The following is a 10987-nucleotide window of genomic DNA, read 5'->3' as shown; positions in this document are numbered from 1 at the left end:
TTTGCCTTCTCGCATTCGTGCAAACGTATTTTTGGAATCGTGAAGAAACCGCAGTCGACCTGTCCGGTCGCGCCAGCATCGTCTGCGCTCACGACTACGTAGATGAGGCTAGTGTGGCAGTGTCGTGCTGTGTCGTCTGCTGTCAACGACAACGTCATGGCGGATTACCCAGCACGCTTCATGCAAGCGATGCATATATGGTTCAGTTCAGTTGTGTCCGACTCTTCGTGACCCTATGGACCATATCACGCCACGCTTTCCGGTTTCCCACTATCTTCCTAACATCACATAACTTCATCTGCAGCGCCTCGAGGATGCCATCTAACCAGCGCGTTCGCTGCCTACCCCTTCTCCGGTGACCCTCAACCTTTCCCAACATCAAATCTTTCTCCAGCGACTCCTTTCTTCTCATCAGATAACCAAAGCAGCTGAGCTTTAATTTTAGAATTTGACTCTCCAATGAGCAGTCAGGGTTTATGGTCGACAATATCGACTGATTTGACCTTCTGGCCGTTCAAGGAACTCTCAAGAGTCTCCGCCAGCACTACAATTCAAACGCGTCAATTCTTCGGCGGTCAGCCTTCTTCACAGTCCAACTCTCGCATCCATACATCACAACTGGAAAGACCATAGCACGAGTTATACGGATCTTGGTTGGCAGTGTAATGTCTCTGCTCTTTACTAGGCGGTCAAGGCTAGCCATGGCTCTCTTTCCCAGAAGCAGGCGTCTCCTAATCTTCCGGGGTAGTCTTGGAGCTCAGGAAGAGAAAATCTGTCACAGCTTCCACTTCTTGTCCCTTGATGCTCCTGGGCTTGATAGGGCAAGACGCCATGATCTTTGTCTTTTTAATGTTCAGTTTAAGTTTTAATGTTCCAGTCAAAAATTTGAAAAACGCCTTGAATATTTTTCTGATATGCATATAATATACATCTATGCTCCCTCCTCAAAACCTTTGTTACCCACGTCACGTATATGCCATCGATATCACTGATGGACAGAAACGTCCGAATATAATGCCGTTGGTAAGTACTTATAATGTATATTGGTAGTTGGCTCGGCCAGTTTGCCTGACCACGATGAAGGCCGTCATCATCAAACGATTTTATTGAAGATAGTTAAAAACTAAGGAAAATATTTATTCCAGCCGCGGCATTTGTCATCGTGCACAAGCTCAAGCGATGACGGACACAGAGTCAATGAGTATATGTAGTAAGAGGAAATAAAAGTGTTTTTTCGAAAAGATCGAGAAATCAATTCAGCGACACAGAAAGGAAGTTTTACTTGCGACAGTAAAATCGTCGGATTTTTTTTTTCTTTTAAGCTTCGTTACTTCTATGGTTATCTGGGTGACTACATCGAAAATGAAAAATTTCTTGGCAGATCAGAGCTAAAGAAGCGTGCGCGCCGACAACTAAATTACCCGCGACTGATAGCAGCTATATAAACTCCCAAATTGGGATCAGAATTTTATCATAAAAACACGGTTGCAGCAGCGCTCTGCGAAAATCTAGATGATTCCGCAGTCCTTCTGGCGGTGCTCTGTTTCCGCATATCGCAGTCACTTGAAACCGCGGTAATTGAGTTTCGCTGCGGACTTCGCGCGCGCACGGGTCGAACTAGATGGTCTGGATCGTGCAGCTGCGTCCGTTACCGCGTACTGTGCGTACTAGCCACGTGACAAAAACGCGCGCTGCGCTTGCGATATCGAACAGCTCGGCTCAATTAAGTCGACAGGAACTTACGTGACCGTAGAGGCTGGACTCCGGGCCGGGCTCACTCTTGTGGTTTCGGGCGTCCAGACAGGCCGATACGTCTCCACCGGACGCCAAGCAGCGGCCCAAAAGAGTGATGAGCAGCACACTAAAGAAAGCGCCGGCCTCCATCTCTAGCTATACCTGCGATGCCGCTGCTTTGTAATTGGCGAACAAGTTTGGCGACCGTTCGTCGCAAGCGAATGGACGAGCGGACCGGTCGACGAACTCGTGCGCTCGACTACGGCGCGCGCACGAGCGTGTACTAACCTGAATATGCTCCAGCAGAAGGCGAAAAACACGTTTCGGCGCTCCCGGTGTGCTACGCCGAATAAAGCGTGAAACGCAATTCGCTCGCCTCGATCTTATTAACCACTCTACGCAGGAGATCTGTGTCCAGTTGCTAATGCTACTAGAGCAGTAGATATTCGGTGTACGTGCGGTGCGCACGGCAATCAGCGTTGTGACCAACGTAAAATTTTGCGCGCGCGTTTATCATGTGTTTTCGCGATCAGACGACGCCAGACGACCCTCGGCCTAAAGCATATGTCGCCACCGTGCGTCATATTCTTGACTTTTAAAACGTTAAGAAATAAACTTTTTTGATAAAAAACTTCAAATTTATGCAAAAAGACAAGTTTTTATTACTCATAACAAGCATTTTGATTTTTGTATACAAAGCTTTTTGAACTTTGTTTTTGGTAGTAGACGTATTTAGTCTGGCCACCACTTACTACCTGTTTTCGGTTCCCAGGGGGCAGCACCCGAATATTTGCGTGACACTTCTCTTCCTCGAGAAATCGGGGGCCGTGTGCCTTTGAATTACGTGGCACAACGCGTGTCGGGAAAATAGCCGGCATGGCGACTTACCAGACGTATCAAGACTTTATACAGAAAAATGAAGATCGCGATGGAATTAGGTTCAGCTGGAACGTGTGGCCGTCGAGCCGGCTGGAGGCAACGAGAATGGTCATCCCCCTGGGCTGCCTCTTCACGCCGCTGAAGGAGAGGCCGGACCTTCCGCCGATTCAGTATGACCCCGTCCTGTGCACCCGGCAAACTTGCCGGGCCATACTTAACCCTCTGTGTCAGGTGGACTACCGTGCCAAACTATGGGTGTGCAACTTTTGCTTCCAGAGGAACCCATTTCCCCCGCAGTATGCTTCTATCTCGGAGCAGCACCAGCCGGCTGAGCTGATCCCACAGTTTTCAACCATCGAGTACACTATCATGCGGGCCGCCTGCGTGCCCCCGATATTCTTGTTCGTTGTCGACACCTGCATCGACGATGACGAGTTGACAGCGCTGAAGGAGTCGCTGCAGATGTCCCTGTCATTGCTGCCAGCCAACGCACTCATCGGCCTCATCACTTTCGGCAAGATGGTTCAGGTACACGAACTGGGCTGCGAGGGATGCGCCAAGAGCTACGTGTTTCGGGGCACCAAGGATCTGACGGCTAAGCAGATCCAGGACATGCTGGGCGTAGGCAAGTTTGGGCAGCAGCCACAGGGCGTCCCGCCTCAGCAGCCGCGTATGCCGCACCATCCACAGCAGCCGCAGCAGCCACAGCCCGTACCGCCGGCGAGTCGCTTTCTGCAGCCGGTGCACAAGTGCGATATGAACATGTCCGACCTACTGGACGGCCTGCAGCGCGATCCCTGGCCCGTGTCGCAGGGCAAGCGTCCGCTGCGGTCTACGGGCGTGGCGCTGTCCATAGCAGTAGGGCTGCTTGAGTGCAGTTACCCGAACACAGGCGCACGCATCATGCTTTTCACTGGTGGTCCCTGCACCCAAGGCCCTGGCATGATTGTCGGCGACGAATTGAAAATTACCATTCGCTCGCACCATGACATCTCGAAAGACAACTGCAAGCACATGCGCCGCGCCATCAAGCACTACGAGGCGCTGGCTCATAGGGCATCTGCAAATGGACATGCCGTTGACATCTATTCGTGTGCTCTTGACCAGACGGGGCTGCACGAGATGAAGTACTGTCCCAACATGACCGGTGGCCACGTTGTCATGGGTGATTCGTTCAACTCGTCGCTTTTCAAGCAGACCTTCCAGCGAGTCTTTGCCAAGGACACGCGTGGGGAATTCCGTATGGGCTTCAACGCACTGCTTGAGGTGAAGGCATCACGTGAACTGAAGATTAGCGGTGCCATTGGACCGTGCATCTCAACCAACGTGAAGAGCTCTAGCGTCTCCGACACAGAGGTTGGCCTTGGTGGTACCTGCCAGTGGAAACTGTGTTCGCTCAGTCCGAGCACGACTTTAGGCATATTCCTTGAAGTGGCAAACCAGCATAACGCTCCTATTCCCCAGGGTGGTAGGGGTTGCCTTCAGTTCATCACGCAGTACCAGCATCCAAGCGGGCAAAAGAGGGTCAGGGTGACAACTGTGGCGAGGAACTGGGCAGATGCATCGGCCAACTTGCACCACATCTCTGCTGGCTTTGACCAAGAGTGTGCCGCCGTGCTTATGGCACGTCTGGCATGCTTCAGGGCTCAGGGAGAGGACGATGGAGCTGACGTCCTACGCTTCATCGATCGGACACTCATCAAACTGTGCCAGAAGTTTGGAGAGTACGCTAAGGATGACCCCAGCTCGTTCCGTTATGCCGAGAACTTTTCCCTTTACCCACAGTTTATGTTTCATCTTCGACGATCACAGTTTTTGCAAGTAAGTGAATATGGATGGCTTGCACGCAGCAACGGCAGGGGTGCTGGGGTGAAGGAACATACATATCTTCCACCAAACTCCCACAGAACAGACAGAAATTTGCATATTCGACAAACACACTTAGATTCATGCTAGATACAGTTGCTGTGCCTATTGAAAATTAATGTGTGTGATACCCGTACAATTAAATGACGCTTGTGTGCTTGCATATAAAGGCTAAGCGAACCTACCTATTTTTGTCACAGAATGTGAGGAAAGAGACGTCATATTGTGGTCCATGTTATTCTATTCGTGACTACACTTCACACTTAAAGTTATGAAAAATTGTCAGGTGCTGGCATATTGTTAAAACAAGGACCTGGTACTGAAGCCACATTCACATAGACCCTTCTTCGTTTGGGGTAACAATTACTGAGGAAGGAAGCCATCGACAGGCAGAACTGTGTTCCTCTTGTTATTATATTTTTTTAACAACTTGAATTTCTACCACATGTTAAGCGGTTTTTGAAACTGTGCAGTCTAATTAATATATGTGCTACTTAGGCAAAGCAAAAATTTCATCTGTGACGTCATCACACCAGAGCCAAAGCAGATATACGTTATTAATTATAACTGTTCTGCTTACAAGCTTTTAATGATGTAGGCACTACTGATTCTGATAAAATACACCTGGAAAGCTCTTACCAGTTACTTCTACTCACTTCTGCACTTGCAGGTAATCTCTGTTGCTTATAGAGATACACGTTCCTCAATACCATGGGCTTCTGAAAGAACTGCCTCACATTATTTTCAGCAATGTTCAGTTTGTCACTGGTGTTTTGGAAGCCTACCCTTATTTATTCTGCATGAATCAATATCGGCGCTGCTTGTGTATTTCAGTGCATTCCACAGGCAATCATACTTTGTAGACTCGAGACAGGCCGCTAGTAGTCTTCATGGCATCCAAAGGTCGCTGGAAAATATTGCCTACTTCTTGTTGCAGGTGTTCAACAACAGCCCTGATGAGACATCATATTATCGGCACATGCTGAATCGGGAGGACATGACCCAGTCGCTGATCATGATTCAGCCAATCCTGTATGCATACTCCTTCAGCGGGCCTCCAGAGCCAGTGCTGCTCGACACAAGCAGCATCCAGCCTGACCGGATCCTGCTTATGGACACCTTTTTCCATATTGTCATCTTCCATGGGGAGACTATTGCCCAGTGGCGCAAAGCTGGCTACCAAAACTCGCCTGAGCATGAAAACTTCCGGCAGCTACTGCAGGCTCCAGAAGACGATGCACAGGTTTGTCAACCGCATTATTTCACTTTGTGATCTGACCAGCCACTGCCACTATTTGCTAATGTTTCGATTGGCATGGAGTCTATGGTTGTCTCTGAAGAGAGCTTTTGAGAATCACAGTCCATTCTGGAGATTGCTGGGCCCCATGCAAGGAGTTTCAGTGGAAGGCTTTCCACTATTATTAGCTTTCCAGGAAGGCTTTCCACTATTTATTATCTACAGATCGGATTAGAAGTTGTCCTGTGCGCAGATTCAAACTTATGACCTTCTTACCGAAAAGTGCGAGTTGCCTTTGTCTGAAAGTAAACGGCAGCGTAACAAGATCCTGATATAGAAAAGTTTTTTTCCTGTCGAAAGGACTTTACTATAAAGGGGTTCTACTTAGAAATAAAATTTTAGAGGATACTGGGAACAAATTAATCCATTTTTTTGTTACCAAGAAAAATCAATGCCCTGTTTGTTTATGGCTCTGTCGGCATTTATCCAGCAGAAAAAGACTCTTTTATTATCTACAGATCGGATTAGAAGTTGTCCTGTGCGCAGATTCAAACTTATGACCTTCTTACCGAAAAGTGCGAGTTGCCTTTGTCTTAAAGTAAACGGCAGCGTAACATAACCTCGGGGATCAGTGCTCAGAAATTGATGTCGATGCCCGGATTTGCCCTTTGTGTCCCTTTAAATTTGGTATTGTTTTCATCCTTGCATTCCAAACAGCTTATTTGCGTGACTATTTTTTGTTGCAGACTTGTTCAGTAAAGTTGGATGAAATTTTATTTATGACTTGGTCTGCCAATAGTAATAGGGCATATCTGAGAAGCGTGCCATCTTGTCACAAATTGCCACCGTGAAACTTTCAGATATCGAAAATGCTTATTACCCACTGTGGTGGCTGAGTGGTTATAGTGTCCTGCAGTGTCACCCAATTATCCTGTAGGCTGTAACCCTATTTTGATGGATGCAAAAGAGACTACCATGTGCTGTGTGATGTTGGTGCACATTAAAATCCCCAGGTTGCCAAAATTTTTTCCGAGACCTTCACTATCGTCTCTCATAGTCCATATACCAATTCAGGCGTTACAGGGCAATTCCAGAGATTTCATGAACATTGTGAGTTTGTAATCACATCACATTTCGTCCCCTCTTTTCAGTACAAAAGTGATTTTTTTTTTTTTTTTTTTTCAGAATACTGAATAGAAGTAGTATTTTAAAAGAGCGAAAACTCTGGAAACCGATAACAGTTTTCGATCATTCTATGATGTCACAGCATACCAACCGATTACATCACGGATACAACCGCAAAACCTTTTGATAAGCTAATTGGCAACACATTGATAAGCTAAACTGGTGACTGTAGGTTACAGCTAGGATTACTGTTTGTTTGAAATGATCAAAAGTAATATCTAAGCTTTTCTCTGCAGTAAACGCAGATCAAATTTAGACGGCCATGCATCCAGTTACATCACACATTCAAGGTTGCTCGTAGAAATCTGCTCAGTTGAGGAAATCCCCACCAAATGGGAAATCCTAAAATTCATTTGTGCTGTGTAAATCATCGAACCACTGCGAAGTTTAGCACAAGTGACCAAAAGATTAAGGAGATTGTACTGTGAAAGTTTCAGTAAAATTCAGGGAGGTTGAAAAAATGCCAGACTTGCATTTTAAACTCCACAATTCAAGATATGAAACTCTTGTTACTTGTTGTAGCCCGATAGTACTGGATGCTACAGGTGCTGTGCTTAAATACAGATTTAGATTATGACACCTTGGTGTTATTAGTGTACCAGGAAGTCATAAGCTTATCTGACAGCCTTAAAATATTTTTTGATGCTTTAATCTGACACAGTTGATCTTGCTGTACTTATGAAATTTTCCTGTGTTTTTATTTAGCTACGTTGAGTCTGTGTGTAGCCGTCAAATAATTGGCATGAATTTTTACAGTGCTGTAAACTGTAGACTGTCTTAATTGAATTGAGCCTTGATTATGAGCCTTGATCAACAAAAGGTTACAATCACATTTTTCGTTGTTGATGCAGACAAAATAAGGTTTGCTAAAAGGTGACGTGAATGGTACCTGCAACATTCTTTTCTTATTTCTTTTTTTTTTTTTTGATGGCTGTTATGCATCACATGAATGCTGAATATTTCATTAATTTGGACGTAAACAGCAGTACAGAAATAAATGCACAAAGAGGACTCGGAGTATTTAAAATGAAAGCAAAATTTTCCTTCCACTTGGTTTATCTTAACTTGGTTTATCATAATTAATGGAGGTGCACGGATATCTGTGCATGCTTATAGTGAATCTCAAATGTTTCTCTATAAATGTTGGTTGGTAATTATACTCAAGAACAGAAAATGTTCATTAGCAGGATGTGCAGTGTAATAGGTGATGACCGGTAGTCTAAAGGAGGGGCAGAGTGGGCACATCAGTGAGACGTAGTAGGCAGTGGTAGAGAACAAACTGAGTGACGAGATTGGAGAACTTGCTGGAATAGTGTAGCTGTGGCTGCTGCAAGACAGTGGTAACCCTGAGGTCGCCAGGACAGGCCTTTGTCCCTTGGTGTTCCCAACTGGGCTGATGAGTTGGTAACGACAATGATAAAATATGTTACTGACTGATCAGAATTGCTACTTGCATTGAGGTGTGAGAAGCAGTCGTTATAAGTGAGGCAACATAGTTTGCAGCTTTTTCAGCAAAAGCACAGAAAGTTTGTTCTGTTTCTTAGCAAGCGCAAGGCAATATACTCCTGCCAACAATTTCTTTGATTCTGTTGCTGTCTGGCTTTGCAGGAGATTCTGCAGACACGTTTCCCCATGCCCCGATACATCGTATGTGACCAGGGTGGCTCTCAGGCCCGGTTCCTCCTTTCCAAGGTGAACCCATCGGTGACGCACAACAATGCCTACAACTGGGGTCAGCAGGAAGCTGGCGGGGCCCCCGTACTCACAGATGATGTCAGCCTGCAGGTCTTCATGGAACACCTCAAGAAACTGGCAGTGTCAAGTTCTGCCTGAGACTTGCATTGAAAGTTTGCCCCCCTTTTCTCACCTGATGCCTGACATCTGTGTTTGTGTGAGTTTAAAGGTATATCAAAAGTTGAACACTAGCTTACTCTGGTTCCCTCGTAGTCTGCGAGGCTGTCTTTGCTGTCACAGAGTTTCTGCCTCTTTGCCCCAATTCTTTTTTGTTTGTTTGTTTTATTTTGAGGTTTCACATCTCCGTAGAATTTACTAGGGAGCTAAATGTGTGAATAACGCAGAGGCTGCAGTGGCAGCCATAGAAAAGTTATTAGCTGTGCACTTGTCGTGCACAACTGGTCTGAGAACAGCAGCGATGGCACGAAGACAGTTTCAAAAGACACCAAGAAATTTTCAACTTAGCCAAGGTAGCAGGGCTTGTAGTATACTGCCCGATTGTTGGTTTCCCGGTTTTTATGACTACAAAAGCATGGGTGTACACCACGTGGGGCATTGTATAAAGAGGCATGATGGGGACAAGCTCGGTGATGTATTCTGTACGGCTCTCCAATTGCTTCGCTACTGCATCTCTTTTTGCCCTTCATCTCACACTTAAAATTTTATTGCAGCCTGACCCATGTAGTGAAATTAATTTGTCACACCCAAATCTGTCCAACATAACGGCTGTGTTGCGGCTCACATGTCTGCATATGCGTTGAAACATGTCACATAATTGACAGCCATTCTGCTTTTGTTTAAAGGCATTGTCGCTAATTGTACTGTAAAGGTTTTCCAAGTAAATTGCTGTCCATAACCCCAAAACATTCCTGTAGCTAACGTGCATTGTGTTGCAAAGGCTACATTGGTGCTATGTCATTCAAAACTGTTTTCTTTCAAAAACGCGCTCAAGCTTTTTCTCTTAATTTTATTTTTTATGCAGCATTGTATTTCTGAGACTGTTGTGGTCTGTTGTGGTGCAATTGGTTTCTGCCCTTTTTTTTTTTTTTTTGCGTTCTTGGAAGTGTATGTATGTGTAAAAACGAAGTTGGAATAAACAACATTTTCTGAACAGTTACCATCAGCGCAGCTAGTACTCCTTATCCACAGTTTTCCAAGAAGCGAAGAGCGTCTGGCTGGGCCTACTACTCTAGTGTACATTATATTTTTATTTGAGAAACTGTAAACATCACACGATGACTTTCTTTCTCTCGACAAATGCCATACGCTATGTTTCTTATATCATCTTTTCATTATTGGTGTCTTTTCTGACATGAGCCCTGTATTAGAGCTTGGCTGGTGCTTCTGGCTGGTGCATCTGGCAGCGAAAAACTTGCTTTTTAATATGTAGTGCTTTATTATTATTTGTCAGGGTTGGATGAAAAGATTTGCATTTAAAGCATGTGCAATTATTTGGCTGCGATAGAATTTCAAGATTGTTTTGCATCTTTTAATCGTGACAGGGAAGGTGTTGGAACTGGTAGACGTTATTGTAGACGTTCAGGGCAGTGCAGTTTCCTACACAATGCATGGTGCTTCAGGTTGAAGCAAAGGTTCCTTTGTGAAGTGGTGGACGTTATGGAGTAGCAGTATGATCAAACACTTTGTGTTGGCCGCAGTAAAGAGTAATGCAGCTTTTAGAATATGTCATGACCTGTACGTGGTGCACTCTAACGAGGGCTGTAATCTCAAACTTACTGATCAGTTTCTACAAAGTGATGAGGCCTTAATTACATCATGCAGCAAAGGGCATTGAGGTGCACAATGCTGTGGCAGTGAAGACTGGACAGCCTTTCTACATGCGAAGTTAAAACCACTGAGAACAGCATCATTGAACTGATGGTGCTGACTGGATCGGAGAGCAAAAGCAAAGCAGCAGTGGGCACAAAAGTAATTGCCACTGACATAGGTAACAAACATGCATTTCTGCACATCTTAAATATGTTCTATAAGAAAAAAAAAATGGCAATAACATGAGTTTTTCTGCAAATAATGAACAAAAATTGAAAGAAATGCATTCCATTTACATTGTTGCTTGCATTCCTGGTTGGATGATGCTAATTTTTGGAATGTATGAATATTTCTGAACTGCCAGAAAATTTATATCTTAGATTGCACTGTATGATGCACCATTCTTTAGTACTCCTGTGCTGTGCTGTTTGTTTCTACTGTGGTACCTAGGTAATTATTTGTGACCTTAAAGTACAGTGATTTTAATATTTTTATTTCTGAGCAGTGAGACAGCATTGTTTGTGTGTGCTAGCATTACGGGAAAAAAATAAAAGGCTGCAAATATTGCATCAGGTCAAGGCA

At 45.0% G+C, this 10987-nt stretch overlaps 2 protein-coding genes across 2 annotated transcripts in view; one reads left to right on the top strand and one right to left on the bottom strand.

Moving 5' to 3' along the window:
• LOC146199481 (folate receptor gamma-like) overlaps positions 1 to 2276 on the bottom strand; it is a 22192-nt gene extending 19916 nt beyond the window's left edge. The window contains exons 1-2 of the mRNA XM_084594974.1: positions 2023 to 2276; positions 1744 to 1896 (exon numbers count right to left, since the gene is read on the bottom strand). Coding sequence (XP_084451100.1) covers positions 1744 to 1884 — 141 coding nt within the window. The 5' untranslated portion in view covers positions 1885 to 1896; positions 2023 to 2276. The remainder of the gene's footprint in view (positions 1 to 1743; positions 1897 to 2022) is intronic.
• Positions 2277 to 2505: 229 nt separating this feature from the next.
• Sec23 (transport protein Sec23) lies at positions 2506 to 10987 on the top strand. The gene is made up of 3 exons (XM_084594964.1): positions 2506 to 4434; positions 5417 to 5722; positions 8510 to 10987. Exons 1-3 carry the CDS (start codon positions 2611 to 2613, stop codon positions 8732 to 8734), a joined length of 2355 nt encoding a protein of 784 aa, XP_084451090.1. The 5' UTR covers positions 2506 to 2610; the 3' UTR covers positions 8735 to 10987.

Source organism: Amblyomma maculatum, chromosome 2 (genome assembly GCF_055883805.1).
Source record: "Amblyomma maculatum isolate TAMU_Amacu chromosome 2, ASM5588380v1, whole genome shotgun sequence".
Classification (NCBI taxonomy): domain Eukaryota; kingdom Metazoa; phylum Arthropoda; class Arachnida; order Ixodida; family Ixodidae; genus Amblyomma; species Amblyomma maculatum.
This window is presented reverse-complemented; position numbering and strand designations above follow the sequence as displayed.